This window comes from Canis lupus, chromosome 7 (genome assembly GCF_011100685.1).
Source record: "Canis lupus familiaris isolate Mischka breed German Shepherd chromosome 7, alternate assembly UU_Cfam_GSD_1.0, whole genome shotgun sequence".
Lineage (NCBI taxonomy): Eukaryota > Metazoa > Chordata > Mammalia > Carnivora > Canidae > Canis > Canis lupus.
Window position 1 is genome coordinate 74980684 of NC_049228.1, and position 22556 is coordinate 75003239.

Here is a 22556-nt window from a genome sequence, read left to right on the forward strand (position 1 = left end):
AATTGGGGTGCCAGGAGCTCAAGGAACGAGCCCAGTGTCACAGACCATGAGTGATGTATCTTGACTTGGACATGAATGCCTGTGGTCTTCATCCACCTTTCCCCTTTACACACAAAACATACATGTTTTCACATGCTTGCTAGAAAGCTAAAAATTCATGAAGATGTGAACCAATTTTGGAATACAAAAAACTTATTCAAATTTATGAAGTTTCTCTAAAGCCATACTCTGAAAGCTTTTTAAAACCAATTGAGGGGGTGCCTGGGTGGCTGAGTCAGTTAAAGCATCTGACTCTTGATCTCAGCTCAGGTCATGATCTCAGGGTTGTGAATTCAAGCCCCACGTTGGGCTCTACTCTCGGTGTAGAGCCAACTTAAAAAAAAAAAATTGAAATTCCACATACAACCTGAAAGCTCTCAGGTGTGGGTCCTCCAGATGATAAAGGAAGAAATAAAGTGCCTAACCGGAGAGTCAGAGTGAATTAGTGGGATACAGAGATAAGTGACCAAAACCCTGTGGAAGTGTGAGCTGTGTGGACATCCACTGGAATGAAAAATGGCCTTTCCACCAGCATTTTCTCATTTCCAGACTGTTTGCTACTTAAACCTCCAGAGGACTCTTTCTGTGAACTCCAGCTAATTTGCTGAAGCACTGTGGCTTCCCAAGTAGATGTGTGGTGCTGGTCACACATGTGCGCCTGAGCAAGGCAGGAACAGAGCAGGTGGGAGTGAAGGGATTGGCACCTGGCTGTGACTTTCTTTCTGGAAACCTGAAAAAGGTTTGGTGATGTGAGGAGAATGGAAACATCGAACAGGAACTTGCTCTGGTGAACCCAAGGGGGCCAGAGATGTCTGAACAGATGGCTGTTGGGCAAAGCAAAGATACCTCAGCCCCAAGTCGCTGAGCCATCAATAGCCTCATCCCTGCTTCAGAGAAAACACCCCAAAGTGAGGCATAGTCCCCCCACACACACACACACATCCTTAGCTGCATCAGGCAACCTTTGCAAGTTTACCACCATTCCTGCTCTTGGTCCCGGAGACTGGGAGAGATAAGGTGCTGTGGGCCTGTGCAGTATCCCTTTCTTTACACTCTTCCCAACCCAAGCTGCTATGGGTGGGGGTGATTTTGCTGAATAGGAGCATTGAAAGATCTGAAGGTTGGAGGTACCAGGGACATCTGCGCTTACCATGGGGCAGGCGAGGGCTCAGAAGCAAGGCCGCAGGCTTGTCAGAGATGAGTGATCTTCCCAGTGGGCAGTGGTCCTGAAGATGCATCAGAGAAGGAAGCAGGATGAGCTTGCCGGCAGACAGCGTTTCCTGATTAAGCCTCTGTCCTCTGTCGACTCAGAAGCCATTAGGATCTGGCTTGATTGCACAAATGGATTTATATGCAGCCCATCCTAACAAAATGCTGTTGCTGAGTCCAAATAAAGAACCCTTCTGCCCTTGGGCTCTGTGACACAGCCACCATCAGTGTGAGAGCATGGGGCCCGGTCGGCTGAAGGGAAGACTTTGCCGATGACAGTGGCTCTTATGGTGGCCCCCCTGCTTTAACTGTTGAGGGGCTGCAATAGGTATACCTGGTCTGGCAGCTGATTGTTTTTAAGCACTGTCTAGATCAATATGTCTAGATCTGTCTCATCGATATGATAGGCTAACAGAAATATGCATGGTTTTGGGCATCAGGCTTCTTTCCTATGTGTTCACGGAAGACAGCACCACAGATCCTAGAACTGGCTTCCTTGCTCTTAATCACCTGGACCCAGGGCTGTCTGCATTCTTCCACAGAGTGCTGCTCCAACCCAGGGCCTTCCCTCTGCTCTGCTCTGTGTGTGTCCTTAGCCCAGGGCCCATATTCCTGCCATGATGTCCTGTTCCTCCCAGGTTATATTCTGCCGGAAGCATGATTCTTTCCCTGTGTTCACTGGTTGGCCCACCTCAGGACACAGGAGAGGCCAGCCCCTTCCAACAGTGTCTGCACAGCTCCTGGGCCCTTGGGAGTTTCTCTGGCTGCAAGAGCAAGTAGCATCCTGCCCCTCATTTCGAAGCTCAGTTACTGTCTTGCCTAATTGAATCCTCTGCCGTCCCCAAATGGTGGTGCAGGCTAACAGGGAATAAAGAGAGCTTTGGCTCCGTAGGAGTCACGAAACCATGGGGCGAACATCTCCATTCTCCCCTTCAGTCACTCTAGAGTGTGCGTTAGAGGCGGAAATCCCAGGTGCTCTGGTTTGGAGATGAGAATTGCAGATGATTTACCAAAGGGACAGGATTGGCCTTATGCAGAATGCTAGCCAGTGATGCTTTCCAGATTTCAGTGCCTTTGGTGGATGATTAATGGAGCTGAGTGGTGCCTCCAGATAACAGGGCTCCAGGACAGACACGGGTCAGCAAGTCAGCCTCTGCCTGGTCAGGGAGCCTCTTCAAGAGGAAGCCATCAGCTGGGGAGGTGATTAGAATCTCAGATCCATTTGTGTCCCCAGATGTCCATTAGGCCCTCCTTTGTCCTCTGTGTGAGAATATATTTGATGATCTCCAGCAGCACAGAGCTAATCCTGCCTAGGGGCTAATCCCTTAGCTTAATTTCCTTTCTATCTCACTTGAGGGCTTGAGGTCATTGGTCCATTGAGGGCTTTGCTTTCAGGGGAGACGGGGCCTAAGCAACACAGTAGTAGATTTAGTGGGTGTGTTTGCATTATGGCTCAATTCTCTTATCCTTAAAATATAACTTTTCTGATTTGAAAAAATAATATAAAATAATTTTGACTGTTACAGGGAAATTTTTAAAAAATCTGTAAAGAAAAACATGAAGTCACCCACAGTGCTGCTGCCCATTGCTAAGACCTGTTAGCATTTTAGTGTATTTGCTTCTAAATATTTACAAGACAAAAATATTTAATCTTGATGAGATACTCAATTTATGTTTTTATCCTACATCTCAAAGGTTGGCATTTTATGAAGAATTTCCCATGTCATTAAAAATTTTTGGTAATCATAATTTTTAGTGGCTGTACAATATTGTATCAGCTGTTTTCAGTGAAATTGGAAATCTATATGCATGATTTTTTTCCAACACTATGGAAATTTTCAGACGTATAGTAAAGCTTAAGGAATTTTATAGTGAACACTAGTATACTCACCATCTAAATTCTGCATTAACATTTTATTGTACATGATTTATCATATATTTATCTATCCATCTCTTTATCTATTAACCCATCTTATTTTTTAAACATTTGAAAATGTAGCCACCAATCCACTTTCCTTAAATATACACTGTTTTTTTTTTTTTAATTTATTTTTTTATTGGTGTTCAATTTACTAACATACAGAATAACACCCAGTGCCCGTCACCCATTCACTCCCACCCCCCGCCCTCCTCCCCTTCTACCACCCTTAGTTCGTTTCCCAGAGTTAGCAGTCTTTATGTTCTGTCTCCCTTTCTGATATTTCCCACACATTTCTTCTCCCTTCCCTTATTTTTCCTTTCACTATTATTTATATTCCCCAAATGAATGAGTAAATATACACTGTTAACTAAATTTTTGCTTATACCTTTTTTAAAAAATATTTTTATTTATTTATTCATAAAAGACACATGTTAAATTGTCTTTATATATGTTGAATTAACAAATATTTTGAGTTTCCTGAGAAAAAAGCATATTAATGGTATTGATATGTGTTAGTAGTCTGGCCATGGGCCTAAATTTCTGTTTTGCAGCAAAAATGGAGAACTGTATGTAAAGAAAGTATAACAATTATTTCTATGTATTTTAGGGGCTTTAACCAGGACATCCTCTCGTTGGTGTTAGGAATGTTTGCTTAATTTCCAGACCTTTTTTAAAAACAAAAACAAACAAACAAACAAAAAAAAACGTGGGGTTTTTTTGAGCCTCCAACCTGATTTAGTGCATGGTCAGCCATTGACTAAGGCTGAAGCATCTCTGGCTGAGGTGGTTTTGTTTGGTTTTGTTTTTTAAAATCATGTATTTGCTACCAAGTATTGTACTCGTCTCAATGGGAATGGTGTAAAAATTTGAAAAGGCCTTATGTGGTATGTATCATAGTTAATAAATCAATCTTGTAAAAAATAAAAATAAAAATAATGCCGCTGCTGCTGAGGTAGGACTCCACTAGGGAGGAGAGAGGCAGAGATATAGACAGAGATATAGACAGAGGAAGAAATAGGCTCCTTCCTCACAGGGAGCTTGATGTGGGACTCTATCCCCGGACCTTGAGCCAAAGGCAGATGCTCAACCACTGAGCCACCCAGCTGTTCCTGCTTATACTTTTTTTGAGTTAATTTATGTACATTGAAATGCACAGATCTTAAATTTATATTCACTGAATTTTGATAAATGTGTACATAAATTTTATTCATAGCACACTCTATCATTTAGAACAATACTCAGAGTAAATTTAGAAGATCCAAAGTATGTTATGGCTGATTATTATGAAATATACCACAAGTAATTCAGAACTTTTTCATATGCTCTTTTGTTCGAAAACTGAACAAAGTACTAAATATTTTCTTATGTTATGTGCACCTGAAAAAAATGAGTGATTAATTTTCTGCAAAAAGGGGACAACATTTTAATATATCACTTGTTTGTATTTTTTGGCTCTTCTTTTTTTAAAGCAATCTCTACACAACATGGTATTCAAACCCATGGCCCCAAGATCAAGAGTCACATGCTTTACTGACCAAGCCATCCAGCCACCCCAGCTTTGTTTTGTTTCTCAAAGTACTTCTAACTCTTTTGTATTGTTTTGTTAGACTGGGAAATAATTTGCCTATAATTTGCATCTCTCAGTGAACTAGTATATTTTTGCCAGACCAATGGGAGCCAGGAACTGATTATTATTAATAAGACACAAACCTTATCTTCAGTTCTACTTGACAAATAGCATACATTTTTGTAGATTTTCAACTTTCATGAAGCCCTAGGGGCACTTATTTATTACCTAAGTGAGTCAGTGGAAGCTTCTGAAATAGAGATTCTAATTCAATATTTCATGCAATGCTTGATGATGTTCCTGAGTGCCTGTGTGTGCCCACTGGGAGTTCCTGTAATTTTGAGGAAGGACACTATTTTTTGTAGAATCATCATTTTGGTCTTGTGATGGTCAGATTTTCCATTGTTTCTGTTTGCATATTAATAATCTACACTGTTGCTTTATCACCTTCAGTTTCATTTATTTTGTGCTGTGTTGTAGTATGTTTTTGCCACAATTTTCCAAATACTAGGCCTCCAAATTAATGTCTCTGAGTCTTAAAATGCATCAACCAGTCTCTACTGCAAAGCAGATATGTGTCTTGTTCCCCAAATGTGCACAAGCAGCAACCTGTCTCTTCCCAAGAAAAAGTGGCATTTGGTAGGTAGCCTGGGTGTGCTGGTGGTCTCTGTCCCTCTGAGGTGGGTCTCGCAGTCCAGGTGCTGTGGCTTGTGGCCAGGCTGTTGTCCTCTTGGCCTCCTCCCTCTTAGCTGTGGGTGCTGGGATCTGAACCAGCTCTGACATTTATGGCTGTTACCTTTCTTCCACCAGAGCATTTCAATGTAGTTTCTTCTCCTCTCCTCACTTACTTTGTGGTATTTTGTCCTCTGATCATAGTTTCTGTCTTTTCCATATAAGGACCTGTGCTGTCCGCAGCCTCAGATCCTCAGAAATCACCAGTGCCAACAAATATTTCACAGCCATGAGGTACCTCGTGAGCAGAGCAATTTGCAACCATTCTGGTAATAGCGCTTTGTGCTCTTTTGCTAGAGAAAGGAGAGGCTCTTTGTGTGAGAAGACTCAGCAGTTTGGGGCTTGAAAACCTCAAGAAAACAAAAAGAAAAGCAGCCCAGATTGGCAGATTGGGCTGTCAGAGGCCCAGAGGTCAGCCGGGAGGGTCTCAGGGCTGTGACTGTGAAGAAGGAGGCAGAGTCAGGCTCGGGTTGGAGCCCCACCTCTGAGATTGGGGCACCTGGAGACATCACCTTACTTCTGATGTATCTTCTTGTCTATTTATCAGTGATAATAATGTATGCCCTTCAGGGCTTTTGTGAGGAGGAGATTAGATCAGACATGTAAAGAAAGAGTTTAGTGGGGCACCCGGGTGGCTCAGTGGGTTGAGCATCTGACTTTTGGTTTCTGCTCAGGTCACAATCTCAGGGTCATGAGATTGAGCCCCATGTCGGGCTTTACACTCAGCGGGAAGACTTCTTGACATTCTCCCTTTCCCTCTGCCTCTTTCTCATTCTCTATCATAATTTTAAAAAGAAAGGAAGAAAGAAAGAGTTTATCATTGCTCCTGGCATGAGTATGTGCCCAAGAAATGGTAATTGTTAATATCTGCCATTATTCTCCCAAACAGCCAAGAGAAAGTGGTTGTGGCCACGTAGGGTATGAATCCGAGGGGGGCTGGTTTACAGGGCCCTGCAGTATAACATTGGTGCAGTGGACTTCAGCTGAGTGCAGTGGTTCCATGGCATGTTGAGAACTGGTCTCCCTGGGAGCTCTCTGGGAGCTGAAAAGTGAAAAGGTATCTACCAGCCAGGATCTGGTGCTTCTAGCTGGAGGAGAAGCTAATAATTCGTACCCTTCACATCCCACAACACTTACGTGAGGTCTAATGTGGATGAAAGAATCTTGGTAACCCTCTCCTAAAAAGAAAGAAGGCCTGTGTACCTTCATGTTCTTATTCTAATTTTATAAGCACATGTGCTGTAAATCAGCCCAAAAAAGCCTAAACAACTTCTAAATAATAAGGATCTGTAAGAATTCTGAAAGTCATCTGCCTACATCTGTACCCTCTTTCCCATCCTCACTCATGATTCACAGCATCCTAATTTTTGTCTCTCTTTATTACTAATCTAAATTTTAAGCTCAAAGCCCTATCTCTGAAATGCTTTAGCAATTGAGAGCTTGTTCCTTTTTCTGAAATTGCCTGGAAGAAACTGGCTAACTTCAAATAGGAAACATTAAGAAATGACTTGAAAGTCCAAATAATTGCCTAACTTCGTATTTTATTTAATCATTTTCAATACTCAGCAAATGCATCAGCCTTAGATGGATTCAGTTTGGAGTCAGAAACTCAATTTTCCCCCTTTTCTATAGGAACTTAGAGTTGATTTGTTGGCAGTTGGCCAGACTAAAAAGGAGCAGAATGAATCAGCAAGCAAATCCCCTGTTCTGGGTTCAGTTTATTTGATGGTCAACATTTTCTTCTTTTTCTTATTGTTTCTTGGAAGAGATTCTCCACTGGATCTCTGAGTCATCTAGGGAAATAAACTGGCCATGAATTACGTGCATATGAATCATCCTACACCCAGGGTCCCTTGGCCAGTATACCCAAAGCACTCAGCTAGCTACCTTGGATGAGACTCGTAGCAGGTGAGCCCAGAAAGACATTCTACCCCAGGCTGGGGGCCTTGTGACTACCTGGCAGTCGGCGAGAGGGAGCCAGATGCTGGGGACCTGCAGTGCAGTGCAGTACCTGGTGGATTCCCTCACTCCTCAGGGGGCTTCCTGGCCTTTTTAGCCGATATACACATAGATTATACCAGAAATGCCAGGCTAATGAAAACAACGTCAGCTTACAAAAAGAGATCCAAGAAGCTGGCAGATAATTTCTGATAAAACACCACTGTAATCCTTCATCAGAGATCAGTGATGGCCTCTTTTCTCTGACCTCTTTAATAATTCCCTGAGTTGTTTTTTTTTTTAATTGTAAAGGAAATCATATTCACTCTAGGTAATTTAGAGACTATAAAAAGCCACAAAAAAAGAAAATTAAAATCACCCACAATTCTGTCACTGTAGGATGAAATACTTGATACCTGTTTCTCCAGTCTGCATTTCCGACGTACATACATAATACGTGCATATATTTGCATTGTATCAGCTGTAAATTGAAATCACAAGATACATGCCGTTTATAACCTGCATTTTTCTTTTAATGTGTTGTATTTCTCCTGAATCTTTAAAAATTCTTCAAAAACTTAATTTTAACGCCCTCCACAGAATTCATTCACTATTATACAAGGTAGTGTGATCAACATTGTGACCCATGAATCTTCCTCCCCATCTCTGCTGTTCCCTTAGGTCCCTGAACTTATTTTATTCTTATTGTTTCCTTTCTTATTGTCTGACTCTGCATACTCTCATATAAGTTTCTAAAAACCCAAAGACTTGTTACTCTGTTGCCCAGACAAGGCAACATAGTAGATATTGGATTAATACTGGTTAAGTGAGGGCCATCTGAGTCATTTCCAGGACTTAAGTCATTTCCAGAGGTGGAATTCCTGGCACACACTGTGTGCCTTTGCCATGCTCAGTTGCCTGCCGGGAATGCCGTGGAAATCCTCACTCACTGATCTGGACGGAAGTGCCTGCCTCTGTGGACATCTGCTAACATTAGGTGTCATGAGTCTTTTGGTGTGCAGACCTCCAAGTGAAAAAATGATACTTTATTTCAATTGCAAGTAATCATGTGTTTGTCGACCATTAATTTTTTAATTACAGCAGTTTTCCTGTTGCTTGCCAAATATCACTCTTTTGTCCGCCTTACACTAGGAAAATCTTTTTTTTGCCCATTTGGTCATTTGATTTTTGCTTTTTAATAAATGATTTTTTTGATACATAAACATTTAGAGTCTTACCAATCCACATGACCAATCTTTTTGTTGGATGTGTTGGCTTTTGTTTCTCTGTAAACACAGAAAAAAAGCTATGCCCCAAGAACAAACAGAAATTCATTGCTTTCTTTCTAGTTCCTTTATGATTTCATGCATCTTGGTTTTTAATTCATCTGGAATTTTTTTTTTTTGATACATGGTATTGATCTTCCTTTTTTTTTTTTTTCCCTGTGCTAATTGTCCCTCCAACATCTACAAAATAGGCCATTCTTTCCCCTACTTTTAAGATGCTATTTGTATCAGTTGTTAAAAGCTCATCTACTCTCAGCCTCTGGGACTTAGTTCTGGATAGTTTCCTCTCTGGTTTATCTCTGAGCTTTGTGTTTTGTTCCATTTATCTAATTTTGTACCAGCACCAAACCATTATACTGTATTTTTATGTCTAGTAGTGCAAACCTACTGTCATTTTTCTTCCTTTTCAAAGTGTTCTTGGCTCTTGTTACCAATTTATTTTTCTAGACCAGAGGTCAGCAAGCTTTCTGAAAAGGGCCAGATAGTAAATGTTGTAGGTTCTACAGACCATATGGTGTGTCACTGCTACTCAGCTCTGCTTCTGTGGTACAAAGTAGAAGCAGACAGTAATAGACAAAACTGTGCTCCGATGCAACTCATTTATAAAACAGGCTGTGGGTTGATTTGTCCTGAAGGCCTTAGTTTGCCAACCCCTGGTCTAGATGAATTTTTGAGTCACCGTGTCAAGTCTTTCCGTACTCTTCGCTCCCCTCTCACATCTGTGCAAATAGCATGTGTGTGTATGTATGTGTGTATGTATATACACACTCGTAAATAGTTTCCATATATATACACATATGTGTGTGTGTGTGTGTATATATATATATATATATATATATATGGAAAGAGAGGAATTTGGTTAAAATGATGTTGTACTTACAATGATGTGGGGGAAATGTGACATCTTTATAAAATAAGGTCTTTCCCTCGGACAGCATCAAGCATTTCTTTATGTCTGTCACCAAAATTGTATGGTTTCTTTCGTAGAGGTCTTGGCCAATTTCTGGTTAACTTTAATCTTCGCATTGTTCGTCATTTTAGTTGTCACTGTGACTGGGATCCGTGTTGGGAATCCTACAGCCCCCCACCTATTCTGTGATTCACTAGAAGGATCACAGGACTCAGAGGCAGTTGTACTCGGGGCTTAGCAAGGAGAAAGACCCATCAGAAGAGTCAGAGGAATCCGTACACAGGCTCCCCATTGGCTGCCTCCCAGCAGGAGCTCGCCTAGGCCCTTCTTCCCCCCACCTAAATGGCACCATCATTCTTCTGTCTCCATTTCCAGCTTTCATCTCACTTCATCTCACTCTCCTCTTGGGTGTGCAGAATGTGCTTTGCATTCATTGGGAGAACATGTTGCAGTGCAGGGTGGCTTGCAGAGGCAGGCTCACCATTCACTGCAGTCCTAGAGTTAAGTCCCAGAGGCTGAAGCCTCTGGAATGGTTTGTCTCCTTGCTTCTTTATTGTAACTCTTCTCTGTAGTGAACCATCAGAAGTGTTCATCTTGTTCAGCTCATTCAAATCAAAGAAGCTCCTTCATTGCAGCGCAAAGAATCTTGGAAAGCCTACGGACTATGGGCAGTAAATCTCAAGCTCTTCTTAAGACAGGTTTAACATAACCTGTTGGAAGAGATTCGTTATATCTTTGTGGTTTGACCCTGCTTTTACCAGAAAGACTAAAGGAAACAAAGCTGCTTCTGCAGCTAACCGTAACCCTAACCCTAACCCTAAACAGTAAGCTTCCACACACTGCACCGTGGCTGACCTGAGAGTGCCCACACTTCATGCTGATTCTGTAATCTTCTCACTCTCTCAATTGCCTTTCTTTCCTCCAGGCCTCTGGCCCCCTAGAGGCTAAGGGACGGCTGGAATTTTTAATTGTTTCATAGCCCTGAAATTCATCCATTAAATGGCACTCCCTGGCCTTCTGTGAGTGAGGCATTTTGAATACACATAGATCTAAGTTCATTACCGTAGGTCTGACCCTGATAGAAGTGACTTGCATGAGAGCCTCCTTCCCAGTCTGTTTGGGCAGGGGCACTGCTGCAAAGGAATGAGCAGAGAGGCTCTGAGCCCCCTTCTGATGAACTCCAGGAGGGTCCAATGTTCCAGGTCCATGCCTCATGCCTTGTGTAGGGCAAGGCTGCAGAAGTGGGCAGGTAGCCATCAGGGAGACCGCCTTCCCACTCACTGGCTTGCTGGGGTCTAAAGGAGAGCCGACAAGTCTTTAACTTTCCAAACCACCTTCTCCCCGCTTATCTCAGGATTTTGTTCATCTTTTCAAGGTTTCACATCTGTGTGTCTCGCCTCCTAGGATGCTTCTCGCTCTTCCAGCCAGTTCTCTTGGTCTTCATACGTTACATTAGCAGGGAGTGCCTTGGCTCCCTGCTGTTCTATTTCAGACATCTCTTGGCCCTTTTATTTTTTTTTATTTTTAAAATTTTATTTATTTATTCATGAGAGACACACACAGAGAGAGGCAGAGACACAGGCAGAGGGAGAAGCAAGCTCCGCGCAGAAAACCTGATGAGGGACTCAATCCCCAACCCGGAATCACGCCCTGAGCTGAAGGCAGACGCTCAACCGCTGAGCCACCCAGGCGTCCCTACCCTTTTATTTCTATTCATGTTTGTATTTCAGACATATTTCTTGCTGATAGCAGGCAGGGGTGTGCTGCATTGTATATGAAACTAGGCAGGGACCTAGCCCAGTGAAGGACAGTCAGGGCCTCTTCACATGAATGTATTATGGACCTACAAGACCTTTAAGATGTAGGTTTAGTCATGAGTTGGAGGGGGCTGTGCATGGAGAATGCTGCATCCTGGATTAGGTTTTTTCCATAAGCGCAGGCCACCCTTCTCTCCCTTCCTATCACTTTGTGATCTGACCATTTATCCATAGGTACTCAGGAAACACTAATTAATTTTGATATTAGCCCCAACAAAACATAATTAAGAAAGGTAAGGTAGCTCCAGAAATACTGCCTACCTTTCTCCTATCTTCCCATTTTTATAAATTATCCAAACCAACGTCCATTATCATTAAACTGAATAATTGAGGAATACTCCAAATACAATCATGATGGCTCAAAGACCTTGCTAAGCTCTCTCACCAGTTTTTAAACATTGACTCTAAGTGGTTCCTTGATTCCAGTGGGGAAAAAAAAAGAGCCTCAGTCCATTACATGTGCCCCTGACTGGTGGGGACAATGTGACCCTAGCATAGCTCTTGCATGTGACCTCCTCCCATAACTGAATGTCCCTTGGATCTATTTCAGAGTTCCCTGAAAAGAAGAGGCAACCGAGAAACATACAAAGAAAAGAAAACCTTTAACCAGGTAAGCAGAGGCATTGTTCTAATGTTACATCTCTTGAGGGGCAGTCACTTCATTTTGAATTGTCTCCAAAGTGTTAGTATTGCCTTTAAAATATTCAAAGAAACATTACCTGCCAAAAAATGTGGACTCATTCAAAATCTCCATAGGGTGAAAAGGTTCACTCTAAACCACCAGCTTCTCTGTTTTTGTTTCTCGCACTGATAAGCTGGTGACTTCTTCAAGAAAGACGAGAACAAACGGACTCTGCAAAACATAATTTGATATAATTTAGGGCTCTCTGGCAGTACTCACAAATGATAAGACATATTTTGGCCTTCAGCATCATTCACACAGTAAAATAGTATGGCCTCTGTGCTATTGGGTCATTCATAAGCTATTGTTTTAGGTGTTGGGTTGGTTTGTGTTTTTTGGGGGTTTTTTTGTTTGTTTGTTTTTTAATGTGCAAGCTGAACAGTATCCTAAACTGTCCTAATTAAAAGTGAAATGGTCTCACTGGGAGATGGCACAAGCCTCACCCTTTCTGTGTACACAACTTGTGTTCTGCAGAACTTCCTGAGCTCTTTTGAACACTTGCTTTACTGGATTCCTTTCTTCTTCTTCTTCTTCTTTGAAAAAAAAAAAAAAAAAAGGATCTTGCTAGCATTAGGTATTGGAGAGAACAAAGGCCTGAGTGGGGTATCAGCAACCCAAGCTCTCAGAGCAAGGAGTAATTTGATAGGCGCAAGAAGTCCCAGTAACTTGGAGTTCCACTGGCCTGCCCCGTGAACTCCACCCTCAATTGGCTTTGGTTGTGCCATTATCCAAACTCACTGATGCCCAGCATAGCCTTCAAGGAGGGCTGGGCCATGTGAAGAAGGAAGAATGTCAAAGATTAACCTTTCCCTTTGGGCTTCTCTACTCCTAATCTCACTTTGACATCTACTGATAACAGGGAAACTAAAATCTGCAGGCTCTGTGCTGGGGTCTTGGACCCTCATGGGCTTCGAGTACATTTCAGCTTCCTGGCTCTTGAGCAGGGAGGATCTCCCTTAAAAGGGTAACCTCTTCCCCATTCTGGAATGACCAGCATGGCACTGCAGTCCCCTGTGGGTGACTCAGGCTGAGCAACACTCAGGAGTGTTTGCGAAATACTCCGGGCACCGGGAATGTGTTCCGCTCCCCCTCTGCCTGTACTATCATTGAGAAAGGAGTTTCTGTCCAGCAGAGTGGTGGAACCGAGCGCCTTGGAAACTGCAGGTCTACAACCAAAACTCAAAGGAAACTGGCACCCCGGCGCAAGGTAGGAATGTGCGTAGTCAGCGCTTGGGGTGCTGGCTGGACATCAGACTTGCAAGCCAAAGAATATATACCCAGAGCGATATATTTTTGTTGCTTGACAAGGCCTTTTCCGGCTGGTGGTGGTGGTGGTGGTGGTGGTGGTGGTGGTGATGGCGATGGTCCCATGTGTGTCCTCCCTTCTGTACCATGCTTGCCTTCTCTGCCTGCAACAGGACTTGTGTTGTGTGGAAAGTCTGATTGGACCTTCTGCATTGATTCTGCATTCCTGGAGCTATCTCATGATCTTTTGAAACCAGAGCTTGGTATCCTTCAGCTCAGGATTCAGCCTAGACCCTCCCCTGGAATTTGGCAGAGTGTTAGAAAGTGTGTAGTTACAAGATGGGAATCCAGTCTCCTGCTGCTCCCACTGAGGTTGTGATTCCCCATCTTCTGAGAAGGAGTAGCTCCCTGCCCCTAGAACAGGCTGAGCCTGGCTCCCCAGGCCTCCCCCTACCACACCTGGGCAGCGCCCAGCTCCAGCCACCCAGACCAGAGTGGGCAAGTCTGACCCTTCTGCCAAATGCATACATTCCCTTGGCTTCAGAGATTGTCTTTCTTTGGAAAACTGCTTTAGCACTGGTGGCAGATCTAAGTGTCGTGCATGGGTATTGAGTAGAAATGACAACACGCTTTAATCATGTTAGAATTCCTGGTATGTGTTGTAGTTTCTGCTTTTAAGGAACAAGAAGACTTTCGGGATACTTTATCAGTCTTCAGGTAACCTATGCATTGGACCCTCCTTGAAGTGTGTCCTAGAATCTTGCTTCTCGAATGGACAGGGGTCTCAGTTCAAGGAGGAGGAGAACAATTCTGGTTGTAGTCAGACTTATGGGGAGTGGTGGACGGGGGAGAGGAGATGTGAGGTTTAAGGTTTCCGGAAATGACAGTGATGTGAGAGCTCTGTGAGATTGTCTACCCTGAGCACTTGGAGCTGAGTGTTTCAGAACCGTTGGGGAAGGCCTGGGTTCCCCAGACCTCTCAGAGATCCCACCCCTTTACTCGGTTTCTGAGTTCAACTTTTAGGGGAAGACCCTCAGGAAAGATCCCCCAGGACTCCCAGATCTTGGTCTGAGACCAAAACTGCCTGATCTATGCAGGTAACGCTGCCCCTTGTCTGCCCATTTCCAACCTTCCTCCACCATACTAGGGCCTCAAGAGCTGCAGATGTCCATGGAAGTGGGGGCCGGACATTGGTCACAGTAGGTGGTCATGCCCATTCCTGGGTCTGCCCAGGCTCCAAGTGGGCAGGTGGTGGCGTCCCCTTGGGTCTGGTGATCTCTTCCATGATACTAGCTGCTGTCCACAGGCACCAAGATGAATTTCTCTGCACTTCAGGGTAGAGACAGGACCATTTAGGTGATTTGGGACAAAGAACATATGCTGGCTATCAAGTGAATTTTGGGGCCAGGAGCACCTCACTGTCTTCCCATCCTAGGCTTTTCACTCCCAAACTAATCCTTTTACATAGTGTTCACAGTCTGTCTCCACTGGGATGTATGTTTGCTCATTTAAACTCTGTTTCTTCCTGTGAACAGCAGAGACCTCTTTCTGTGTATTTGGATGCACAGATTCTTGTAAATCTATGTTTATCAAATAAATAAAAGGCTGCTTTTGATCTGTTTTCGACAGTTTTAAGAAGCTGGGGTCAATTAAAAGTAATGTACCAGTTTCTGATACATAATGATCCCCGACATTCACTGAAAGAATGAATGAATGAACAAACAAACATGCAAAAAATCATGCTTTTTTCCCTTAGTATTAGGATTATATACAATGTGTCTTTACAGCCACATGGCCTTTGGCTCACAGTTGGCCTTAGATTTTTCTTCCCTGTCACGTCATTTTTGTTTCCTTCCATGGGTTTGGGCTGTAGGAGGCAGGATCTAGACAGGATAGAAGGAGGACAGTTGGGAGACACCAAGGTGGGTATTTGTATATCTTGCTACCCAATGGGGAGCATGCAGGAAGAACATGGCAAAGAATAGCCCTATTCCCTGAGTGTGAAAGCTGCCTAACCATTTGAGCACAATGATCTGAAAGTTCATTCTTCCCCAGAGTTGACTTGTTCAGGAGTTTGGTTTGTTGACTCTCCCTCCCCTGGGGCTGCTGGGGAATGGCTACCATGGACCTCATTGTTGAGTCTCTCTGGGTGATGGGGAAGCCTTTGCCAAGGACTTTGTCCTTCTGAAGCTTCTGATAGCCAATCAAAGAGGAATGATTCATGCAATCGCTCATTTTTCCCATTCACTGAATTCACTGAAATACTTGTGTAAGCCCACATCAGAGTCCATACGATTCTCAGGCATTGGGATCTGCCCTGGAAAGGCAGAATCAACTTCCCAAATGGTCCTAAATATGCCTTCAGGACCTCAGCCACATCATATGGGCTTTTAGTAGCAGAGAGTGCTTTGGTGACCCTCCAGAACCCTCTAGCGATTTCAGTGAGAACCACTTCCCTGATTTTGAAACACTTAACTCTGGCCTTGAGTTTCTGAGTTTCATCTCCCGCTGTGTTGCAGCAAGTAAAGGGAATGAGACAGAAGCAAAGGCTCTGACGTGGCCCTTGCCTGGTGAAACGTTGTCAGTAACTCAGGGGTTAGGTCTACGGTCACAGTTCATCCTAACTGAAAGAGCATGATACTTACTCCACAGAGCAGGTTCCAAAGCCCCCTCCTGCCTTTCATCCCATGTCTGTCCTCATGTCATCCTTGTGATACGCTGGAGCAGGGGAGGCCAGGGGAGAAATAGAGGTGAATTGCCATGTCTCGGGGTCTCAGAACATCTGGGCAGTGCCAGGCTCTGATCGGGGCTTCCCCGTGCTGGTAATACCAGTGGGTGGCTGGCCACTCTACATGAGGGAGGTCCACACTGTGGAGGGAGGGAGTGACAACAGGTAGAAGCAGCTACTGAAGCCTGTCTGCTATACCAGGCTTAGTGAGGGACTCTGGTACCTCTCAGGGGTTCTGGTACCTAGTACTGGTGATTAGTCAGATTGGACCCACAAAGTGAAATGAAGGACCAGTGTGTTCCCACAGGCACTGGGCTGCATTTCATTTTCCATCCCCTTCACCCATCACCTGTATGATGGACTCCATGTACCTGTTTTTTCCAAATGCACTGTTTGGTTTCTTTGGTTTCTGTGACAAAGCAACAGATAGGCCTTTGCAGTGTTCCTTCTGTGAAGGCCTGGGCTCACCTTGGCTCTGCCTTGGCTCCTTCTACCTGTAACTCGATGCACTGATAGAAATATCATTGTTTTGTGTTTGTGTGTCTGTGTGTTGGGGGCGAGGTGTGAGGGAAATCATCCAAAACACGAACATTTGGTATTTTCAAATAACCCTTCTCTCGGGCTGTTCTCTCCTGGCAGGATGACAGTGCCGATTTGAAGTGCCAGCTTCAGTTTGCCAAAGAGGAAGGCTCCCTGATGCGTAAAAAGATGGCCAAGCTGGGGAAGGAGAAGGACGAGCTGGAACAGGAGCTCCAGAAGTACAAGGCCCTCTATGGAGACGTGGACAGCCCCCTCCCCACGGGGGAAGCCGGGGGGCCGCCCAGCACCAGGGAGGCTGAGCTGAAGCTGCGCTTGAAGTTGGTGGAGGAAGAGGCCAACATCTTGGGCCGGAAGATTGTGGAACTGGAGGTGGAGAACCGAGGCCTCAAAGCAGAAATGGAGGACATGAGGCTCCAGTACGAGCGAGAGGGTACAGGCCGGGACCACATCACAGGCATTCCTACCTCACCCTTCGGTGACTCCCTGGAGTCCTCGACGGAGCTCCGCCGGCACCTGCAGTTCGTGGAGGAGGAAGCGGAGCTGCTCCGGAGGTCCATATCTGAGATCGAAGACCACAACCGGCAGCTGACCCATGAGCTGAACAAGTTCAAGTTTGAGCCTCGGCCGGAGCCAGGGTGGCTGGCGGATGGCGCGGGCAAGGGCGTGGGCAGCGGGGCCCCTCTGCAGGAGGAGCTCAAGTCGGCACGGCTACAGATCAATGAGCTCAGTGGGAAGGTGCTGAAGCTGCAGTATGAGAACCGGGTGCTACTGTCCAATATGCAGCGCTATGACCTGGCTGCCCACCTAGGCCTGCGTGCCCCCAGCCCCCGGGACAGCGACGCAGACAGCGACCAGGGCAAGAAGGAGAGCGATGGGGAGGAAGGCCGCCAGCCCCAGCCCAAGCGGGAGGGCCCTATTGGCGGGGAGAGCGACTCAGAGGAGATGTGCGAGAAGACGTCGGGCTTCGGCAGCGGAAAGCCATCGGAGGCGAGCGAGCCGTGTCCCGCCGAGCTCCTGCGGGCCAGGGAGGACACCGAGTGCCTGGCGAGCATAAAGCACGAGGCTGAGCGCCTGGAGCGAACAGTGGAGCGCCTCATCACGGACACCGCGGGCTTCGGGGACGATGTGGGGCTGCTGGGCAGTGGCGAGGCCTTGCCAGGGCCCGACATCCAGGGGGCGGGGGGGACGGGCGAGGGGGGCAAGAAGGAGCCCCCACTGCTGGGGACCATCAACTCGAGGATGAAGGCTTTCAGGAAGGAGCTGCAGGCCTTCCTGGAGCAGGTGAACCGAATCGGGGATGGCCTGCGGGAGCGCCTGGAAGGCCTGTCCCCCCTGCCTCACCTCACAGAGTCTTCCAGCTTTCTCTCCACCGTCACTTCCGTGTCCCGGGACTCCCCCGTCGGGAACCTGGGGAAGGAGCTGGTCCCGGACCTGCAGGTAAGGGGGCTCCTGGCTCTGCCTCCCTGCTCCGTTTTGCTCTTCCTCCTTCTTGCTGGCATTGCTGCACTTGAACTCATTCTGCTCACGGCTGCTTGGTTATGATTTCAAACCTGCATTGTACTAAAGCCTCAAGTGTCAACCAAATCCTTTCTATTGGTTGGTTTTTTTGTTTTTTTTTTTTTTAGTTTTATTTTATTTTCCTCCCCTTCTTCTTCTTCTTCTTCTTTTTTTTTTTTAACTGCGCCGGTGCTCTTGGCTTAGAGGCCCTCCCTCATGACACAAGGCTCACCCCAATGGAAGCGATAGGGGTCGACGCAGTCTGTCCTTTCTCCTTTTTTTTTTTTTTTTTTTTTTTGATGTCTCAAATGACCAGCTGTCTTGATGAAGAAGCCAGAGGAGTTTAAACAAAGTACAAACTCATTTCACAGTCAGGATACTTAGCAGACTTGCCCAGGAGCGTTTGCATCCCTACTTGGGTTGATGGCCAAAGGGACGCAGTACAGGTCCGAAAGGCCCTAGGCAGCCACTCCCACTGGAAGATGAGCCAGAGTGGGGAGCTGGCCCCAGGAGAAAGATGGTTCTGATGGAGAAAGTCGCTGCCCTCCCCGAGCCGAGGGTGAGGGCGGAGTGGAGTGGCCTTCCAAGGACTGCTTTCCTATGCATCGCCCTTGGGTGCATGACCCAGCTGCCGCCTGGATTATGGCTTTTGCTGCTCGACCACAAGCGAGGAAGGAGGAGCCTTGTTTCCGTATCCTTCATGGGTAGTGTGCTTGCGGTGGAGTCTCGATTCACGCATCCCCATTGCATGCGCCTCATAACCAGTGTTCCGCCTTCCTCCCCATTCTGTTTCCCTTTTTGCTTTTCAGACCTTTCAGCTACCATTTTGCTCATCCCCATCTGGGTTCTGTTCTTGTGGCTCTCTTTCCCGGCACTGCGTCTGTTCATGCTCTTCCCCATCCGGTGGTGGTGTCTGTGGTCTCTGTTACCCATCTTTGTTTTCTTTAGCCTCCCCTCCCTACCCCTACCCCCTTATCCTTCATTGTTTATTTAAAATTCAGAACCAAACCCAACCCAATCCCTCCCATGCACCTAAACAGTCCAAACTGAGAGGTCAGCTGGAGTGGCAGCCGGGGCAGGAGTGCGGGGACGAGCCAGAGCAGCTGCACCGCCGCGCTGATGGGGACGTCGGGAGCTGCCGGCAGGGAGGCCAGAGCTGCTTCAGTCTAGAGGTCAGCGCCTGGCTGGTCCCAGCGGCCGGCAACCCCTGCCCTGCCCTCCCATCCCTCCTTGGGCTGTGTGGCTGGCTGTGTGATGTTTCCTACCGGGGTCTGGGGCCCTCGAGGGACATGGTGGGCAGATACGCAACCAGGCGGGGCTTCACTGAAATCCAAGTCCATTGCATGCAACTGGAATGGGAGGGTCTGCTCAGGGTGAATGCGGGCGAACTGCCACACCTTGGGTCAGACGACCATCGTCCTGCCTGTGGACGCCTGGACATGTAGCAAGACATAGGGGACTAACCTGTGAGTGTCCTGTAGCTTTGTGTCCAACAGTCAAGAAAACAGGTATGAAAACCAAGCACTGTCTTTGCTGGTCTGGAGGAAACTGTCCTTCCCTGTGTCTCATGTGGCCTGTCCTGTAGTTGCCAGTGACAGTGCTCCAGCCAGGGGCCAGAATCAGGGAGTGTACTCCCAGCACTGGGGGCTCTTCAGCATTCTCTGTCACCATAGCCACCTCTTGTCAACAAAGCTCCCAGCCACCATAGAGGCCACCATAGATACTCCATCACATGAAACAGTTGTCAGCAGTCCTGGCAGTGACAAGCTCTTCCTGGCAAGTAATTCTACCCACCACAGAGAGACAGGTGTCCCCGAGGAATGAATCCCTGGCTCTGATACCGCTGGTCATGGCAGGTTATTGCAAGGATAGAGCACCATGTGCCACATTCAAAAAGGTCTAGCTGAAAATTCTTAATTCATCAGTCCCCGAGGGATGTTACTGCTCAGCTCTAAGGGACCTGGTGGCTTCCAGACAGCAGGGGTGACAAAGACACCGAAGCTCACACAGCAAAAAAAAGTTAGGCATTTGACTAGGGATTGATGCTCAGGGAGGCACTTGGGGCAGAGTAGCACCTGCACCTTTCAGCTCACCTTGTGGACAGTGCCTTGTTTTGCTGTGGGTCCTGCCGTCACAGGTGCACACGGAACTGCTGGCTTAACCCAGGCCTGAATTCACAGATCTCCCATCTGGGCTTTTCCCTTGTCCTATAGGAGAGAGTAGGTCACATCTCTACCCTCATTGATTTGGGCACACGGTAACATGAAAACTACCCTCGAAAAGCTTACATAAAAACAAATGTGGGTTTGGTGACTCCTGTGTCTTACAACTCTCTGAAACTTCCACAATAAGCTCCTTCCATCAGCCTGTGCCCCACAAAGGGTCTTCATCTGAGAATGCTGGTTGCCTGAGCAGTAGAACACTCACAATTATGTACATTTCAGAAGAATTGAATTATTCATCTCCAGGATGACAGCCTCAGGAAAGCACACTTCCTAGTCTTCCATGAACACTACACTAGCTCTTTCTAGCAGGGATGCCACTCTGCTAGAATCAACTCTGGCATGGGCATCAGGGGCCCTGGGCTCTAGCCTAGCTCTGTCCATTACCAGCTTTGTTTCTCAAGCAAATCTCAGCCCGTTTTCTCATCTGTGAAATGGGAAGAAAAATACTGTCCTATCTGCTTTATGTGATTATATGTGGATGATTCCCAGAGCCGAGGAGCCGTTGGCTGAGAAAGTAACCATGAACGATGCTAAATATTGTGTGAATTAAAGTCTGACTAATAATAAAGAGCCAACTGTGTCCTGCCACCAAAGACCGCTAGGTGGGAAGGGGTGTCCTAGCTCTGCTCGTTGTGGGTCCAATCTCCTCTGCCCACTGTAGCCCTTTCTCATTTTTCCCTGGCAGTTTCCTGATCCTATCTAAGCATGGCTCTGGCTTAACACGGCAGCCCTGTTCTCTGGGATAGCTGCTTGAGGATAGCTGCTGCTTCCTTCCCATATGGTCATCACACAAGGCATGTCACATGTCGCCTTGTTTAGCTAAACTCTGATAAAATGTTGCTTAACACTGGGGCATTGATAATTTTCCCCGTTGCCTGCTGTCTACACGCATGGCATCACGTGGCTTTGGAAACCAGCAGCTTTGGAGAGAGAAACCTAGTTGGTTGAATCAAACTGAGTGTTGTGGGAAGATACACCTCCAGAAGAGGTAGATTAGCAGAGCTAGCTGGTGCCATGTGACGACTTGGGGTCACTGCACAATGTAGCTCAGAAGGGAATGTCAGATCTTCAGGCTAATTTCCCCCATTCTGTGAACAAGAAAATGGAGGTCTGAGAGTGAGGTGGCTCTCCAGGAAACCCCTCGGGAGGTTTGGTGGATGAGTGGTCTAGAACAGTCTTCTTGCGCCTGCTTCAGCCCTCTCCCCACCTTGCCATGAGGAGCGCTGCTCAGAAGAGCTCCGTCTCCTTGAGGTCACTCAGGTCACTGACTACACATCTGGCTCTCTTGCCATGGTATGTTGCTTCCTTTGAACATCTGTTCGATTTCCTTTAATCTTACAGAGCTTGATGAGAAAATTTTAAAACTCATGGTGAAAGGCAAGCATAATTTCCTAAAAGGAATAGTATTAATCAAGACTTAGACATCTTGTGTTCTGACTTCTTTATCCTCTAAGGCATTTCACACGGAAGACTCTCAATTACGTATGCAAACACATTATATTTTAAAATATTTTTTAAAAGATAAAACATATCCTAGGACCACTTTGATAGCTCTGTAGTTCTTCCTTTCATGAGAGGAGACCAACATAGATCCCTCATAGAGTCACAGTCTTAGAGGACCTGCTCTGTCCCTGTGGAGCATGTCCCCTGCTTAGTTTGATCTTTCAGTACTACGGTGAGTTAAAGAACTGTACAATGGACAATGCTAGAGGCAGAACTCTTAGAAGTCTTAATGAAAACATCCATGGATCCATTGGCCACAACTTTCCTGTGAGGCTATCATGGAAAACTATGCACAGAGCTCCGGTCAGTGAGCAGAGCAGCCTGACCCAGACGCTGCTCCTGGTGAAGATTCCCACATGGACCCGACAGCACAGAGCACCACCATAACTGCAGGAAAGGTACACTTGGTCACTTGGATCTAGAATGAGGCCAAGACTGAAGCCAACATGCCTCAAGCAGTGCTCTTCCTTCCTCTAACATTGTCCTTGAAATTAACTAATTGTTGGTGCAAGCCAATTACTACTACACATGTGTGAATTTCCCTTAGCTCTGTCCTTAGTTTCTTGGGGTCGGGAGCTGATAGGACACCTAGTATCAATAGCTTAAAAGAGGAAAAAAAAACTTGCTGTGTTTAAGCTGGAGTTTTTAAAAAGCATCAATTTCTCAAGTTCCATGTGTGAGATGCCTTCTATGCTTTTTTACCTTATAGATTTTCAT

General features: G+C 46.0%; 1 protein-coding gene and 1 long non-coding RNA gene across 14 annotated transcripts in view; one reads left to right on the forward strand and one right to left on the reverse strand.

The window, feature by feature from the left end:
* The window catches only part of MTCL1 (microtubule crosslinking factor 1), a 128332-nt gene that overhangs the window by 63676 nt on the left and 42100 nt on the right, over nucleotides 1–22556 (forward strand). For 9 of the 12 annotated variants that reach the window (XR_005362677.1, XR_005362678.1, XM_038543837.1 and 6 more), the window contains exons 4-6: nucleotides 11970–12029; nucleotides 16714–18051; nucleotides 19152–19283. Coding sequence is in view for 10 of the 12 variants with exons in the window: in XM_038543837.1 (XP_038399765.1) it covers nucleotides 11970–12029; nucleotides 16714–18051; nucleotides 19152–19283 (1530 nt within the window). In the remaining 2 variants the exon portion in view is untranslated. Of the gene's footprint in view, nucleotides 1–11969; nucleotides 12030–13230; nucleotides 13309–16713; nucleotides 18052–19151; nucleotides 19284–22556 lie in introns of all 12 variants that reach the window. The other 3 variants (XM_038543844.1, XM_038543845.1, XM_038543846.1) reach the window with 3 other exon arrangements.
* On the reverse strand, nucleotides 7028–19756 carry LOC111096821. Of its 2 annotated transcripts, XR_005362679.1 has the most exons (4): nucleotides 19576–19756; nucleotides 12139–12272; nucleotides 7823–7887; nucleotides 7028–7261 (listed from the first exon to the last, which is right to left on the reverse strand). It is a non-coding gene; the product is annotated as an uncharacterized LOC111096821 (long non-coding RNA). The 2 variants fall into 2 exon arrangements; XR_005362680.1 differs by lacking the exon at nucleotides 7823–7887.